This window comes from Lineus longissimus, chromosome 11, assembly GCF_910592395.1.
Source record: "Lineus longissimus chromosome 11, tnLinLong1.2, whole genome shotgun sequence".
NCBI classification, from domain to species: Eukaryota; Metazoa; Nemertea; class Pilidiophora; order Heteronemertea; family Lineidae; genus Lineus; species Lineus longissimus.
Window position 1 is genome coordinate 11,841,686 of NC_088318.1, and position 17,465 is coordinate 11,859,150.

At 40.5% G+C, this 17,465-nt stretch overlaps 4 protein-coding genes across 5 annotated transcripts in view; 2 read left to right on the plus strand and 2 right to left on the minus strand.

Moving 5' to 3' along the window:
• The first annotated feature begins 127 nt into the window (after positions 1 to 127).
• On the plus strand, positions 128 to 2,573 carry LOC135495804 (acyl-coenzyme A diphosphatase FITM2-like). Its single transcript, XM_064784741.1, has 2 exons — positions 128 to 1,144; positions 1,548 to 2,573. The coding sequence occupies exon 1, from the start codon at positions 218 to 220 to the stop codon at positions 1,121 to 1,123; it is 906 nt and encodes a 301-aa protein (XP_064640811.1). The 5' UTR covers positions 128 to 217; the 3' UTR covers positions 1,124 to 1,144; positions 1,548 to 2,573.
• A 2,626-nt stretch (positions 2,574 to 5,199) lies between these two features.
• LOC135495740 (charged multivesicular body protein 1a-like) lies at positions 5,200 to 9,014 on the minus strand. Its single transcript, XM_064784621.1, has 7 exons — positions 8,931 to 9,014; positions 7,794 to 7,813; positions 7,532 to 7,609; positions 7,096 to 7,242; positions 6,645 to 6,773; positions 6,162 to 6,361; positions 5,200 to 5,833 (listed from the first exon to the last, which is right to left on the minus strand). The coding sequence occupies exons 1-7, from the start codon at positions 8,935 to 8,937 to the stop codon at positions 5,812 to 5,814; spliced, it is 603 nt and encodes a 200-aa protein (XP_064640691.1). The 5' UTR covers positions 8,938 to 9,014; the 3' UTR covers positions 5,200 to 5,811.
• A 576-nt stretch (positions 9,015 to 9,590) lies between these two features.
• LOC135495420 (uncharacterized) lies at positions 9,591 to 11,416 on the minus strand. Its single transcript, XM_064784032.1, has one exon. It carries the CDS (start codon positions 11,309 to 11,311, stop codon positions 10,559 to 10,561), a length of 753 nt encoding a protein of 250 aa, XP_064640102.1. The 5' UTR covers positions 11,312 to 11,416; the 3' UTR covers positions 9,591 to 10,558.
• A 413-nt stretch (positions 11,417 to 11,829) lies between these two features.
• Positions 11,830 to 17,465, plus strand: part of LOC135495419 (nuclear factor of activated T-cells 5-like) — a 34,112-nt gene continuing 28,476 nt past the window's right edge. The window contains exons 1-5 of one of the 2 annotated variants that reach the window (XM_064784030.1): positions 11,830 to 11,966; positions 13,650 to 13,775; positions 14,281 to 14,923; positions 15,093 to 15,288; positions 15,544 to 15,734. In XM_064784030.1, coding sequence (XP_064640100.1) covers positions 11,891 to 11,966; positions 13,650 to 13,775; positions 14,281 to 14,923; positions 15,093 to 15,288; positions 15,544 to 15,734 — 1,232 coding nt within the window. In that variant the 5' untranslated portion in view covers positions 11,830 to 11,890. Of the gene's footprint in view, positions 11,967 to 13,382; positions 13,497 to 13,649; positions 13,776 to 14,280; positions 14,924 to 15,092; positions 15,289 to 15,543; positions 15,735 to 17,465 lie in introns of those variants that run through there. The other variant, XM_064784031.1, reaches the window with a different exon arrangement.

Below are 17,465 nucleotides of genomic sequence, written 5' to 3' on the forward strand. Positions count from 1 at the left end.
TTGGTCCACGTGTACTTCAGGATTTCGTCATCCGATTGCGGCATTGACGCCACGAATACCACCCCGTGGCTGTCCCAAAGTCGTTTGATACGTATTCAAAGGCTCATCTTGCATCAAGAAGTTTCGTTTTCTGCACTGTCCTGTGTTTTATACATCTCTGGTACCACGGAAATTCATTTTTACCGCCAGGTGACTTCTCGCAGATTCAGAAACCAAGATGGCTGCGCCCAGGAAAAGACGGGCTGAAAATTTCAGCAATCAAGAGCCCAAAAAATCCATCCCAGGGCCAACAAATATTAAGCAATTCGTGATAATGATTGTGCTATATATCTGTAGAAAGTCCCTGTTCCTTGATACGAAGTATAGGATCGGTATTTACCTGATAGGGACTAGTGCAGGCTCCATGATTTTCGATGTCTTCGCTGCACCCGGTTCAGGTTTCTCGAGAAAAGACAGTTTTCTAAACGTGTATTTCGCCAAATTCTCGTGGGGCTGGACTTTCCTGCTCGTTGGGACATTCGTGTTTCTGACAAGCCGGATATACTGTTGTGGGGAGATAAAGCTAGTCATCAAACACCTGTCTCGCCTTTTGGTGGGGACAGCCTTCTGGTTTTTCTGGACGACAGGTTTTCAACATGTCGAAAACGCTACAGGAATGTGCACATCCACAAAGTTCTCCGACAAGAAGTCATGTTCTCATGGCGGTCATAAATGGTTTGGTTTCGATACATCTGGACATGCTTTTCTACTCATTCACTGCTTGCTAATAATCTCTGAGGAAGCGAAATCTTTTCAAAATTGGGACAAAATTCCAGTGGCGATAGAGGAGGAGACGGATCGGCCACGCCTGACGGAGATGCAATTATCATCGGCGCAGATATCATATGACGACTTATCGATTTACGTGAAGTGGTCAGTCGTTTCCCTTACTATTCTTACTGCATTGTGGGACATCATGCTACTCGGAACTATCATGTATTATCATTCTATGCCTCAAAAACTACTCGGAGCGTGCTTTGCGATATTGACTTGGTTTGTGACGTACCAGTTCTGGTACACAATACCAGGATGGTCACCAGGACTTCCAGGCCAAGGACTCCTGAGATATCACTACATCAAGTGAATAGCAACACTGCTAAGTTAGGTGGGTATTTAATGGCGAGGACCAATAAGATTGACCTGTTGACAGGTCTGTCCTCATGATTGTCGAAGATAGAAAACCTAGGAGACAATGCTCAATTTGTATTGGTGAGAATGTCTGCGGAGAGGCCCAGTCCAATTAAACCACCTAATACTTTTCGAACATAGGCTGCCGAAATCGGTAAAACATGGGAAGTCGAGATTGAATCTAAAGTATGAGATATATGTTCATGTGGTCGGATGCTGAAGAGAGATGGTGAGCTTTTGTAAGAACTTGAGCACTCACAAGAGAGAACTTGTTTCTGTATTCCTAATCCTATGATAATTTCGTATGAGCCCTGAATCCTTGCTTATTTCAGTAGCATGAATTTTTTTATCTTATTCTTGTATTTTCTCTGTCATTTCAGTTGCTGCAAGTTCATGCTGACTGCGAGCTGATGATGCTGATGATAAAGTCTTGTTGGAGCCATTGCTGCAAGATTTCCTAGGATTTTTAAAAAATTTCATCCTTGGAGGTTGTAAATCTACTTTGTAATGATGAGACAAGTAATTTAATGTCTGTACCATAGGGTTTTGAAATGAATGTAATGTCCAATCAACAGGTAACAAAGGGTTGTGAAATAAATATCCTTTGAGATTCTGACAATAAATTCTGACAGGTGTGAATACGGCGGGTTAGTGATTTAAAGTACTTAGAGCCAGAATACACTCATTGAAATTACCGGAAAGCATTGTCCCCTATAGACAACTTTGTGTAACTCAATCTGCCTCATGCCTATATAAGCCCTTTGATGATGTGTATCTAACTTACTATTGATGTTTGAATTAAGTGTGATACTGTTTTTCTAATCATTGATGTTGTCATGCATGGATTTTCTGCATGATTTTCTGCTTAAATTGTTGTACTCAATTATTGAACAAATTTTAGGACCCAATCTCGGTGAATTATAAAGGGTAGATATTTAACGGTGCCAGTTCCCTGTTGTCAGTAGACTCCTGAGCATCCTGATCGCCCTTCCTCGACATGCTGAGGCCGGGTGACAGGATGAGGCCGGTCCACTGTGTCTGGAGTGTTTGGCTGTGGGACCCAGAGTAGGGAAATACTGACTCTTGGTGGGTGAAGGTGTACACTCCTTGCATTTAGTCAATTTTAGTCATTTAATCTAATCATGCGAGCAATTTTTAGTCAAAACTTTGGCTTACAGAGAGTTTCGTCCTTGAAGAAAATATTTCAGTGGGATATTCCATTGTACTGCTCTTTCAGAACCTGTTATACTCATTTGGTTGTGTTTTTGTGATGAAAGGCTTTTAATTTCATTTGTTGTACTTACCTGGTTGTTGCCTATCGAAATTGTAGTAATTATAGTGTAGTTCATGGGATTGTTGTTATCTGTAACATTTGGAAATAAATATTTTATTGACTACCATACTTTCTGAGAAAAAATCTGCTTTTTTCTCCCTTTGTTTTGTTACAGTGCATCTCAGACACTCTGCATCTCAGACAAAGTCATAGTGACAAATACCTATGAATATTTCAAGGTGGAACTGATGTTTCAGAAATTCTCAAAACCATCAGTTTAATCCCCCTCTTCAGATCATTTTCAAGTAGTTACATCCATGACACATCCTCAACCTATTCCACAGCCAAGGACAACCTTGGACTAACCTCCTAGCATATAGGCACTTGGGACCATTGTCTAAAGTCACAACAGGACTGGACTCAACCTGGTCACTAAGACCACAAGAATGCACCAACCACGTGTTGGGGACAAATATTCCAACCATGGACAGATGAAGACAAAACATTGCAAATAATGGTAGCACTGTCTCAAGACTGAGCTATCCTCAACCTTCTCACTAAAACAGTAAGTGGTCACCATGGATGTGCTGGGGACAAGTATTCTCAAGTCACAACCACGAACAATAAAAGACAGAACTTCCCAAATATCAAGACGCCAGAACCACTGTAACTTATGAAGTCACAGCAGCGGGCTGGCTAGTACTATTGTATTCAGTTACAACCATGGACTAGTCAAAACAACTTCGAACTGTGAGATAGTTGGTACTATTGTATCAGATCACAACGACAGTTGGGAGTAGTTGTTGGCGTGTCCATTGAATCGACACACCAAAAACTACTCCCAACTGTTAGATAGCTGCTATCATTGTAACAAATCACAACCATGGAGTAGCCAAAACCACGACTGACTGAGATAGCTGGTGCTACTGTCACAGGTCACACACAACCATGGAGTAGCCAAAACTAGTCCCAAGGCAAGATAGCTGGTACCATGAACAAGCCAAAAACTACTCCTAACAGCTGGCACTGTTGTATGAAGTCCCAACAATGGAAGGTCCAAAACTACCATACTATACTGAGTCACAACCATGGACAAGCCAAAACTACTTCCAGCTGTAAGAGACCTGATACAGCTGTATCAAGTCACAACCATGGACAAGCAAAAAAACCTGTTTCAACTGAAGAAAGCTAGACTGTTGTATTAAGTTACAACCATCGAATATGACACAGCTGGTACTATTGTATCAAGTCACAACCATTGTCTAGCCGAAACTTCTTCAAACTGCAGTCAGCTGCCAGTCAGCTGGTACTATTGTATCTAGTCACATCCATGGACTAACCAAAACCACTTGCAACTGTAAGATAGCTATACTACTGTTGTATCGAGTCACATCCATGGATTACTACTTCCAACTATAAGATTGTAAGAACGAAGACCTGATGTCTTTGCCACATTCTTGGGGTCAGATGGTTCAACCATGTAAGGACCACTGACATTAGTCGAAGAACTAACCAACCGGCAGCATCCCTCTTCTTAAAAGTGAGATGTCTCCACTTGTACTGTAAGACAGCTGGCAAAATTGTATTGAGTCTCATCCATGGCCTTGCCAAAACTACTTTCAACTGCAGACAGTTAGTACTATTGTATCTAGTCACATCCATGGACTAGCCAAAACTACATGCAACTGTAAGATAGCTATACTACTGTTGTATCGAGTCACATCCATGGATTACTATTTCCAACTCTAAGATTGTAAGAACGAAGAGCTGATGTCTTTGCCACATTCTTGGGGTCAGATGGTTCAACCATGTAAGGACCACTGACATTAGTCGAAGAACTAACCAACCGGCAGCATCCCTCTTCTTAAAAGTGAGATGTCTCCACTTGTACTGTAAGACAGCTGGTAAAATTGTATTGAGTCTCATCCATGGCCTTGTCAAAACTACTTTCAACTGCAGACAGTTAGTACTATTGTATCGAGTCACATCCATGGACGAGCCGAAACTACTTGCAACTGTAAGATAGCTATACTACTGTTGTATCGAGTCACATCCATGGATTACTACTTCCAACTATAAGATTGTAAGAACGAAGACCTGACGTCTTTGCCACATTCTTGGGGTCAGATGGTTCAACCATTTAAGGACCACTGACATTAGTCGAAGAACTAACCAACCGGCAGCATCCCTCTTCTTAAAAGTGAGATGTCTCCACTTGTATGGACATGTTCTCCCTATGGAAGGAGACTGACTCCCCAAGAAACTGCTAAACTGGCACCCGGAACAAGTTGATGGCAAGAAAAGGGGTAGGATGCATGTCAGATGTCTTGACACAGTGAAGCGAGATTGTGCGGCAGCTGGTCTTGGTGAAGACTTGTTGGAAGCTGCCAATGACAGAAGTCAAATGGCAAAGGTCCTCGTAGTTGTGATGGCTGAAACCATCATGTGGTACAAAAGAAAGAAGGCTGTAAGACAGCTGGTACTATTATATAGAGTCACAACCTTGGCTGAGCCAAAAGTTCTTCCAACTGCACACAGCTGGTACTATTGTACTGAGTCACATCCATGGACAAGCCAAACGTACTCCAAATTAAGGTTCAGCTGCCACTTCATCCCAAACCTCGGCTGCCGCCTTGGTTCTGGCCTACATTTCAGCTACAGCCTTGCAGTGTTTGGCAAGACAACTAATACGGCCAGTGTGGTGACAATTCCTTAAGCTCCTAGCAATTTCAAGGACTGTCTACAAATCACAAAAATCCTTTAAAATTAATGTTTCTTTATTACCTTAAAAGTATGATAGATAAGCGTAGAAACATAGTACATCAATCAACAATAATATACAAGTACAGCACATGTCTGTACATATATATATACAGAATGACAGCCAGGACAAGAGATTTACATTGTTTTCAATGGATGATGGAGGTGGTTTTAAATTACCTATTTTTTACCATCTTAACTGTCCCATTGACTACCTCATTCACAACTTCTGATGTGTAATCAAAAAGAACTGTGCTGAAACTTCATACTTTAAGGTTAAAACTTCTGCTAGCGCAAGTCTATCCTGAGCAGAATTTCTGAGGGCTAACATCCATTCGTCTGACCTCCTACAGGTGAATCTGGGACTGAAAGGTCACTTTAACTCTCAAAATCCCTAAGCAGACACATGGGAGACATATACATGTAGCATTTTCTCCAGGCAATATGTAAGTTACATACAGTCATTTGAGTTAACTTGATGAAACTCCATGGATGATGCAGAATCCTGCAGTATGTAACAAATTATGTACAAAGTCTATTCATTCCTCCTGCAAGAATCAAGTAACATATGTACAAAGTCTCTTCCTCTTGCTAGAATCAACATCATAAGATCAGTTCCGTAATGCAGCCAATCTGAAAGATATCATGAAGAAATGTACAGGTGGCCATCATGTCGAATACCTGGTAGAAAATGCGACAATGTGCACATTGCTTGTGTACATTTGTGTTTACATCTGAGCATCAAGTTACGAGGACTCAAACTTGGGCCAAGTGACGAGGTAGCCAGCATTTTTAATCACTGGGCTATGCGACTCCTCAGTACCGTACATGTATTTCAAACTTAACTTAGTCTCCCATTTGGCTGCTTCAAAATTACTCAGAACTTGTCTCATACCAGTGTTGGTTGGTGCCAATTATGGACAGTGACTCGACACTTGTCAGAATATTCCGAACAACTCACCTTCTTGATAACTGGTCTTCTTGTTTATCTGATACGGACGCTGTAGGTTCGGCTGATCGTATCGAAGCGCCAGGGTTCAAATCTTTCAACTGATCCATAACCTCAAGGCCGTTCTCTTCTGCTACTTGCTGGATGAGGGCTTCAACCTGGTCCTGAGGTGTCGACAATGTCGTGGCACTGCTCAGTGTGTCATCCATAGTCTGGAATTCACAGTAATGTATTGATATCATATTTGCCCACGGCGACATAAACTAGCGGCCAAGGTGTGGGATAATTCCAATATCTCATATCATCAAATCAATATCAGGCACAGCCATATTGTTTGTGACCTTTGGCTCGTTGTTTGTGAGATTATAAGCCCAGTGCCCTAACCACTAATGGCACTATGCAACTGGTCTCCCCACTCATAAGATCAAATGTTGAAGGTGTGCTGGTAGTTCGCGAGTTGAAAGACCAATGGAACTGAATCAACAATCAACTTACCGCTGTCCTGACATCAAGGTCTTCAAACTGGGACTCAAACTTAGACATTATTTTGGACACTTTTTCTAAATCCATCGATGCCATAACTTTGTCTAAATCTTTGGTTAATCTGCCAATGTCTTTGGTGAGCTGAAAATAGGAATACCACAAAGTTACCAAGTGTGAATGACTGTCCCAAAACAAAACCAAAATAGAGAAAATAGATGAGAATATATACATGTAGTTATTCCAATCCCAGCGTGGTTCTTCTTCTTGAGTAAACAGAAGGCTGTAGATGCATGCTTAAAGGGTTATGCCCTTCATAATTACTGTTGGTCCAGGAACCATTGAACAGAAGCCGAAATATCTTGCAAAAAGCCCCTCAGGCTCTTTTGTCAAAATCTGGTACCTCGTCCCAGTTAAGATGCTGTAGTATTGCTTCCAAATTCTTAGTCTTTATTGTGTCACTTACCCCCTTCATAGTAAGAGCTGTCTGAACCCTAGACTGAACAGCGTCTACTCGTGCACTTAGCCGGAGGTAGTTCAAGCTCTCATTTTTTTTACGGATGGCATTTTCTGCATATATTCTGGCTCCTTCAATGTTCTTTTGCTGGATAGCCTGAAAAGAAATACACATATTGGATCAATATCAAAGAAATGAATATATATTGCAATATTTAGCATTTCATTTGGCATGAAGTTCTAATAACTCAACTGGAAGCAATCTGAAATTCGACAGCAACTTCAAAAGAAAAACTTTACAGCAACTATATAGAAATCTTTAAATCAAAACACGGTTTCTGAACAAATAAAATGAAAAAAAATGAAAATGACAGCATGACTCTTGTCTTCCTTTTGTCTGTTTTTTGAAAAATGATCAAAGATGACGGAGAAATTCTTTACCATACCTTTCTGACCTTTGCTTGCTGTTTTTTTTCCTCTTTCTCAGCTTTACTGGACAAACGGTCCAACTGTTTGGCAGTGAACTGAAATGGACAGAGAAAAGTGAGCTCAATAAAGACATAATGACATCAATTCGAAATACATCACAGTCTCAAAAGTGAGCTCAATAATCTTAGCCGCTAAATGCAATTTCAGGCCCACTATCTAGTGCTTAGCTTTACCAGTATATGGAATCAAGTAAAAGTTTATTCGTCAAACTTTACTTACCCTCAATTGAAAAAGTGTGTCTGTAACAAAAAAGATTGATAGTGTGAAACCTTTTTTGGGCCCTGATCAGGGATTGTAAATTCGCTCAGACAGAATTGCGGTCGTTTCGCTACACGACCATTTCGCTACATGCCAGTTCGCTACATGTTCGGTCGTTTCGCTACATAGGCCTATGGTTATTTCATGGTATGAATAAAATCTTTTTTTACCTTTTTATTGGGTCATTGCAGTATCAAAAGTCTTTGATACACTTTGTAACAGAGCCCATAACAGAGGCAGCTCCCAGTATGCTCACTACAGCTCAGTTGGATTGGTTTTGGGTCAGTCCATGGACAATGGCAATTAGGAGTCAGAGGTGCGATGACACTAAGTGGTGATGATATCGTCAGTTTAATTGTAGTGTTCTATTTATTTCCTAATTGCATCACCACACTGTCGCCATTTCTATCACCACTATCACCATACTCTTGTCATGGTCCCTATACTGATCCAAATTCCGACGACGCTCTCTGCTTTGCACTACCAATATTATTTCACATGTCATGATATTAGACATAGGCTACGAAAGAATTTGGTCCTAAAATGGATGACCAATAAAAAGGTAAAAAAAGATTTTATTCATACCATGAAATAACCATAGGCCTATGTAGCGAAACGACCGAACATGTAGCGAAACGACCGAACTATGTAGCGAACTGGCATGTAGCCAAATGGTCGTGTAGCGAAACGACCGGATACCGTTCAGACAAGACAACTATTCCTTAGTGAGTAGAATGGTGAGTAGGCTTTTTAAATGGAGCGACTTGACAATTCACTGCCATTTGCCTAAAAAAAGTCTTTAGCCTCGGTGGTTGAGTCAAGGAATAAAAGGCAATTCTAATGAGAGTAAGAACTGGCAGTGAATTCTTCAGTCATGAAACTCGATCAACTGATTGATGAATCACTCGATCATCACAAGACCCCTCCATACTCATACTGTCTGTAGTGTAGTAAGCAGGTAGGTAGTACTCGTAGTAGATCAAGAAAAAAAATCATTTAGCATTTTCTTCATCTTAAAGATCGAAACATATCAATAATCGTAAGTAATATTGTTCTATACGCCATGATAGTTATTTAGAAACTGTAAAATAAACTAACCATCCATCCTATAGTGCCTAAGATATCAATTTTATTCGAGAAAATCAGATAATAAAAACAGATATGAAATGGGAAATACCCGGAAGTGACGTCATTTGTTATATTTGGAAGGAATTTCCAATCCGTCTGTCTTCACCCCTGTTGTTTTTCACTGCTCCTGTTGGTGTTAGTTATCTGTTAGTGTCAGGGCAGATTAATGCTAATAATGGTATTAAAGATACATTATGTTTGATGGTGTAAACTTGAAAATAATTCAGATTGATTTATTGGCATAAAGTTTAATGTCATAGGGTGACATTAAGTGGAGTGTCACAACCTGTCGCACACAAGGACACATCCAGTGGAGGGCTACTATACGTATCCTGTATATCAGAGACAATATCACAACCAACAAAGACAGCTTGGAGACAATTATGTACCTGTAAGCCAGTTTGTTGCCGGATAAAATTTCTACTGGCAACAAACTAACAGTCTAGCATTCTGCAAGCTGTCTTTCTTTTGAATACATTGCAGCAAAAAGGCACCTGGGCAATGGCGTCCTTTGTGTTTCTGCCGACTTGTATCCGATGATGGTAAGCCAGCATGCAAAAATGTAAAAGATAAGAATTTTTGATAATACTCACAACTTTTTAATACAATTAAGATAGTGAAAGTCGTAAATTCATATGTGGTTAACTTTCCATTTTAGCATTACATTTAGCCTTAGAAAAATGGATAGGTTACCACTATATAAAAGTAATATATAATATATATATAAATATTTTTGTACAAGTTATTACAATATGATATTATTTATGACAATACCAATTCCCTAAAATAATACCAACTTAATAAACTACATACTTCAGAACCTCTCTAAGCGAACACCCCTAGCAGGACATCCTCTCTGAAAATGATGCTAGGTTCTAATTAGAAATTGGTCATTTCCATTCAATTTGATCTGTTGTGTCTTAATCTGGAAACCTCACTATTAAGATCAGTATTTGTCAGTCCCAAGGGTATCCTTATTAGAGCTAGAGGTTTTACTGATGCATATATTGGCACTTTTCACCGTCTCTAGATTGTTACACAACATTTTAAACCTCAGATACTTTATACCCAATACCAAAACAGGTGTCACTAGAAAGTTAAGAAATTTAAAGTCGACTGGGCTATTCCCAGAGCTGCAAACGTCTCTTACGACCAGGGCTTATCGCAGTTTCCATTGCAATTCCGCCTTGGGAGTCTTTACTCCCACTGAATAGGATACTTCTCAGGCAAGCCTGGTACCCATTTACTCCTGGGTGGTGAGAAGCAGCACCCAAGGACACAAAGATGAAACAGTGCTGATCTGTCTAAGTGTCGAAACCAATGTCCTCCTGGTATAAAACAGCCCGGCGCTCTAACCACTCTGCTACTGATTGGGAAAACACCATGACTATTTGTATTTGGGAGAGTTGATAAGATGCGACAAGACCGATCCACACACTCTTTCACAATTTTGATTAAGATTGAAAGCAATATTTTTACGATAACTTTGTATGCCAGTCCAAGGGACTGTACCATAAACATCAATTTGTTTCACAAATCCTATATGTAGTACATATGAAGGGGGTAAAGAACTTGTTAGGATTGTGTTTGCCTAATATTCACAGTTTTGGAGAAAACAACTTGAGGACTTGTCTGATATAATGTTTGTCCCATTTCTGAGGGTCCTGAGGTTTCAGCGTCTCTTTCATCTGAAACTTGAAGTCAGTCTCCTTCTGGTAGATGGCCACAGCAGTCTTAACAAGCAAACGTGCAGTCATGCCCCATGTTATGAAATATCGTTCATCAACTTCGTCCGTAAAGATGTGAATATGAAATTTATTTCCAGTGTCCTTATTTATGTTATGCATGAGTATGAAGCCATCCTTTCGTAGGAAGCGGGACAGTGGCAAGTAAAATACATCCTCAACTTCATCAGGGTTTGGAGACGGTTTGAAGCTGTTGGAATTCAGAATAGCAACGACTGGCGTAACCAAGAAATGATGAATCATATTGATAATAGGCAACATTTCACCAATGACAGTCACTTCATTTGGATGAAGGCCAATCTCTTCATGAGCTTCCCGGAGTGCCGTGTCGACAATTGTGTGATCAGAGTCTTCCATAAAACCGCCAGGAAGGCACGTCTCTCCTTTATGAAGACCAACATACTGGGATCTTTTAGTCAATAAAACGTAGACATCGTCCTCTCTAAGGATGAGGAGAATGAGGACAGCCGCTTGAGATTTGCCTTTCCGACGACCTGGCATTTTTGACAGAACAGACCTTATTGACTCAAGTGTCTTATTGTAACGCTCAGATTCCTCCTGCAGTGGCAGAATTCTATCTTTTATAGTGGCTAACGGAAATGCCATTTTTAACGAGCAGTCGCTGGTGGGTGTCCTAAAAATAAACTGCTTTGTAGTCCAAATTCCACCGAAAGTTGACCTGTCACAAATAACACACGTGGGTTTGTTTACAGTTTTGGTTCAAGTAACAGTCAATAGGAGGTGATAATTTCCCGAACTTTTTTTAGCCATTAGAGATTTAACGATAGTGTTCGATTGTGGCAGCATAAAGCGAACCGATCAAGTGTCGTATTGGTGTTCCATTGACTCAAATCTAATTTGTCTTACAAATCAGAAGCTATTCTTTCGAAGAAATCAACGAAATCGTGAAGAAATTATACACCTGGCAACTGGCCATACTGCCACCGGGAATCCCGAGATCGATGACATCATCGTGGAGGCGTTGCCATTGGTCGAGCATCTGCTCTAATTATCTTAACCAATCAGCTTCCTTGAAATTCAGACATGCCTTCCTTAGCATAATTTATTCACTTTGATTTCCGTCTGCCAACGTCAGTGCACGGTCTGAGGTTTACGTTTATTATCAATGAAATGACTGCATTTCTTGCATTCGATGTATAATTTTTGTGACCAGCATTAGGCACTATGCCTTCAGAACATTCGTTCAACACGGAAACTGATTTGAAAGACGAAATAAGGCTTGAAAGCTTTTATTCTGAAGGTACGTAAAAATGGCGGAGGCATTTTTTCTCAAAGGATGTGTGCGTGGTGAGAATTTTTGCGCGCCTCTGATTGGATGTTATTTCTCGATATTTTGATCAGATTTCAATTTTTGTGCGTTCACAATTATGCTAATGTTTATCGAATAATATAAGAGAAATAAAGTTGTAAATTGGCTGCAACTTTACTAAGGAATGTTACTCCATATCAACGAGCATTTTTAATTTTTTGCACTCCCAGTCCCACACCGCGTCCCACAGCACTGACTGGCATGACTGGGCCTTGCTTGGACGGCCGAACAGAATCCACGAAAAGACGGCCCGGCACGGTAGAGCAGAACATCGGACAATATTGTATCACCTGTTCACCATGTTGTCGGAAGATTGTGCGTAATATTGCCCCTTTTCATACGGGAAATAAACGACTTGTGGCGTAAGCGACAACTCATCGTGGTGGTGCCAGGTGGCACCGTCATTGGACAAGCACCTCCTCGCACAGTCATATAGAATTTGCCATGCCTCTGTACTTTTGATGCCATAAAGCTGAGATAATTGACGGGAAACGTTAAGGTTGCCTTGTAATAATTGGGCGGACAAAAATTACTGTTTCTGCATCCACAAGACGGATGATGTTTGGAAGACTTAATGTGGTTTAAACCCAGTAAACTGAGTTGCTGTATATAATGAAAGGCTAAACTTTAAAATCCCCGATCGGAAATGACGTAGTTTGATCGCATTCAACTATAAATCCATTGAACAGTGGTGCTTGGTTAGTCAACCGATGACCTTTTTTTGGGGTGTGATCGGGGATTGTAAACTCGTTCCAAATGAAATACTATGGACATTGCATCACAAGTAGTCTCCCCAATGTGTTAAATTGCAGAAGGCTAAAGGATAAACTGACAACGCTCATGGTAGATTTGCCAGCTTCAAATCAATATATCTAAAAACTGATACAAACCATGCACCGAGAGAGACGGATATTAAATGACTACGACAAGTACAATGATGTTGTGTCGTTGGTGTCAGGGCGTATATCATAACAAATGGACACTGTTAGTGTAATAGTATCTACAGTATCTACCTGATAAAACATCATAGGCAGCAGCCTCGCTGAAAGGAAAGTGCTGTTTCTGAAAAATTCTGCATTTTTCAATTTTGTCAGTTTTAACAAATTGAACAGCCTTCACTGCTAAAGAATTTGAAAGGGTTAAAATATTATAATTGCTAATACATTTCAGTATTTCCAACCCTTGATACTATTAATGTCTTCCTGCACACCAGGTCACCTTGTTCCAACAATCATTGGCAAATCACCAAGAGCTTTTTTAGCAATATGCATTTTGTAAACTGGTATCGAATTGATCAGTGTGTCTGCAAGCTGTTATCTGAATTGAATGTTAGAATGTAACCCAACACTGAGCAATAACTTCCTTTTTGCTTGAACAATGTTTCACTAAACTGTGAATTTTGATTATTTTGGCTTGATCCGTTACAGCAGTTTGAAATTCAGGGTGTGGTCTGACTCTGAGGTATACATTGCGTTTCATGTGGTCAGGAAAGAATTGTGTCAAGTTACATGACTTGAGGACATTTGTTCTGTTTGTCCACTTCTAGTTCTAATGATATATTTTTGTGAGAATTTGCAATAGATTAAATTAATTATTTTGCCTACTACGTTGCAGACTCCAAGATGGAATCCCAGAATAATTTGAATATTCATCAGCTACTTTTGAATGGAGACCTTGACTGCTCTTCGCCGCTTCTCTCACCAAGGGCCTTGGAATCTTCCGACATATCAGACGTAAACGGTAGGTTTTAGAATGTCTCAATAGGTGACATCTTGAGGCTATCTTGGTCATGATTGTTCCAGCCTGTCAGTAAATCTTTATAAACTGAAGGAAAGATTTGGCTGCATGAGTTTTGTTTCTGGTGTTTGTCTGAGATGAAGACACTTGTGGCTGTGAGATTTAGATAATCCACCCAGTCTGTGTTATTATGATCGTGCCCAATCTTTTAAACCAGTGCTGTAGCAGCATAGCTTTAAAAAAACAACAACTTGGAAATGACTGCAGCGGAGCCAGTTTAGTACGGTCGTAGTTCTGACCATCTCTAAAACAATGTTTTGCAACAGTGAAGTTCGTTTTCTTGATTCTTGCCTAAAACCAGTTTCCTTTCAGGCATTCAGATTTGATATTGTACTAATGTAAGAGCACCTTGCTACATTTATGGCGAAATAAACTTCGTTTCGTTCTCGTCGACATTTCATTCGATATTCTGATATTAGCTTTGTTTTTATGAATACCTATCATTCAGATCCGTTTACGAAACCCACAAGTGCTCAATTGGATTTTAGTGGCAACCTCACCCCGTCTCATTCTGGCTCAAATCTTGCATCGCAACTGGACACTTTAGAAACTATTGCTGATCGGGTAAGTATCCATGGCAACCACAGCAAGGAGCAGTATCACCTGGAGTCACGACTGATGGTACAGATCCAGGACGAGGTGGCATCAATATCAAGTTACAGTTCTGTGTCAAGTCCAGAGATTATCTCCCCATCACATTCGGGTATAACGTCCCCAAGTACATTTCTCAATCAGGACGGTAGTACGCAATTATCACTGATACAAAAGGCTGAAGATCTGAATCTAGATTCTGAAACAACAAATCTGGACTCTGGTAATGTTTGGACGCTATTCCAAGATCCAGAACTGACACGGAAGGTCTTAAAAAAGGAGGAACAATCGGACACTTCGTCAGTGAGCCATGCGGAGGACAATGTCATTTGTACGAATTCGTTTGATGTGGGGAGTGCTATATCCTCGTCACAGTTCGTTTTCAAACAGTTCGGCCAATTGGTCCCGGGAGTGCTGACTTTAACTAACCCAGCAGCTACATCAACCAGCCTCAGTGGAAGTAATGGTGCCGCCATAACCTCAGCGGCCATCTCCACAAGGTAATTATATGCCTTAACTTGCTGCGACAGTGCAGCATCTTTTCTAACATACTCATGTGTGGTCTCTGGTCCCATCCTCGTGAATGTCTCGCTGTCTCATTGGGCCACCTCACATGTGGCCTAGGGAAACTTCTGCTTGGTGCTCAAGGTGATTTTCTTCCGTTTCTAGCCCTGTACCGGTTATACGCCAGCCTGCCAAGCGGCTGAAGACACCATCGTTGGGTCTGCCATTCCCCTCAAAACAGGGTGGTTATGAGTTGAAGATTCTTGCCCAGCCAGAGGAACAACATCGTGCTCGATACATGACTGAGGGAAGTCGTGGGTCCGTTAAAGACACCTCCGGTCAGTCGCATCCAACAGTCCAGGTGAGCATCGAAGTTGTGAGGGTGTCAACACGACAGTTTAGCACAGTCTAGAACTTGCTTCTGATACAAATGTAGAATGGGTTTTGATTTGTTTTTGCAAAGCTAACTTGACATACCCCCGGCAGTCGTTATTCCACACACAGCATTTCTATACCAGGAGCAAAGGACTAAATATCATTTTAATATTGAAGATCTCCCGAAGTCATTTTTGATGACGTTTTGTTCCAACACCCATTGAACTGGTTCATCTTTCAGCTCCTTGGATATAAACAAAAGGCGACTGTGCAAGTATTTGTGGGGTCCGAAACCCCGCGTGTGAAGCCCCATGGATTTTATCAGGCCTGCAAAGTGTGTGGTAAAAACTCTGCTCCTTGCTCCGAGAGAGACATTGATGGAACGACTGTGATTGAGATGGATTTTGATCCAGACGAAGATATGAAATTAAGGTAAGCATAACTTTTTGATTGTATTGTAAGTCGGCACGGCACATTTCTTGTTTTGTTCTGAACAAAATGCTTGCTGCCCTGGAGAACTAAGTCATGACTGCGTAACCTCTGGTTCAATAAATCTTGGTAGAGAAATGGTTGGTGGGTTTGTTTTTTGCAAGGCTAATGGAAAATTTCGTAGGATTTTATAAAAAGTTGTTGACACAATTAATGAAAAAGTTGAAAATGGATTAAAGGAATGATTTCATGCTGTTGGCCTAATGCTTGTGACCTAAACCTAATACAAGGGTATACCGTATTACATCTAACATGTCTAAATATCTAATTGAAAATTTGGTTACAAACATTGTGTGTTTTGCTCTGGTTACTCATTTCATAAAATATGCTACATGTTACTCGTTAGCCTGCATAGCTTTTGCTTTGACTGTGAATCAAACATTTATTGGAAGGTAATAAATAATTCTTGTTCATACACGGTACATGTAGGTTGAGCATTTGAGACCAAAGACGTCTTTGTCATGGCAAGCTTCCAGGTTGTGAGCTTAGCCTTTAGTGGCGGCAGAAAGAGGGATGATTTGCGTATTGATGTTGGCTAGTAAACTGACTGTCTCATGTTTGCTGAAAGGTTCATGTATTCAAAATACATTGTGTCCAATTCAATCAATATGGCAAATTCTCCCATATTCTTTTGCTGCGTTCGATCATGATCATTATATACATGTACTCTCAATACTGCAGAAAGTCGCAAAGTCGGCGGTCCAAATGAGTCTTCCAGCACTCCCCACGGCTTGGTCTTCAGTTCTGCTCCTTCCGGCCACTCCTTACTTCAAGCAATCAGGGTTAATGAAATTCACACATTTCTGTTATGCTGATGGGTGATGCACGATGAGCAGATTCAATTCTGATGGTAACCTCGATAGGTCAAGTGTAGGAGACAGAAGTCAGTCTAAATCATTTGTGCAGGGTATCTCAATATTACAATTGAATTGAACTAGAACTCTGCTCTGTCTAATAACTGGAACATTCCAATCCAAGTGGGCAAGTGTTAACAGGTGCACACTTCTTTTACATCTTTTATTATTTTTGGAGGAAGAACTCTTGTTTACCTATTTCCTCTTGTACTTACCTTTAAAGGGGGGTGGATAAGTTCGAAAAACCCTGCATCGACCATAATAGACTAACACTAACAGTACCGGTACATATCTGTGGCACTAGAACAAGCCTAATGTACTTCATGGAGTTTACTAACGAGCAATGTTATAGTCTGCTAATTAAGCAGGGAATGTCAGGCCTAGAGGTATAGATTCGTACCTCTGCATGGAACCATTATAAAAGTGCAATGTGTCCGAGATTGTGTGCCAAAGATTTATGTGCATAATGAAATAAAGAATGTGCAAAGGAAATACCTGAAGGCTATAAAGATATCCTTTGGTGGTTTGCCAAATAATTGGTTGATTTCTTTCATTCCTGTAGACTAAGCTTGAGCTTCCTTGTTCGACGTTGAGAATCCTTGATAGAAGGGTACAGTACTCGGCCACCTTGAGTTGGAATGTGCTTTTAGTCTATATCAACAGGTACAAGGTTGCTTACCTTTGCCTTCTCTGTGTTACCTGTGTTACTTACTGTTCTGGCGGGCTAGTTTAATAGTAGATGCAAAGTTATTTTATTTTTTGGAGAACACAATTGCTGCACAACAACCCTCTCCCCCAAAAAGTTCATCCCTACCATTTT

Excerpts from the sequence above, each read along its gene's own strand:
- LOC135495804 (XM_064784741.1), top strand. The coding sequence starts at position 218 with ATGGCTGCGCCCAGGAAAAGACGGGCTGAAAATTTCAGCAATCAAGAG.
- LOC135495740 (XM_064784621.1), bottom strand. Across the intron at positions 7,243-7,531 it reads AGCAAGCAAAGGTCAGAAAG|GCTATCCAGCAAAAGAACAT; the intron begins GTATGGTAAAGA and ends ATTTCTTTTCAG. Across the intron at positions 6,774-7,095 it reads CAGCTCTTACTATGAAGGGG|CTCACCAAAGACATTGGCAG; the intron begins GTAAGTGACACA and ends TCCTATTTTCAG.
- LOC135495420 (XM_064784032.1), bottom strand. The coding sequence starts at position 11,311 with ATGGCATTTCCGTTAGCCACTATAAAAGATAGAATTCTGCCACTGCAG.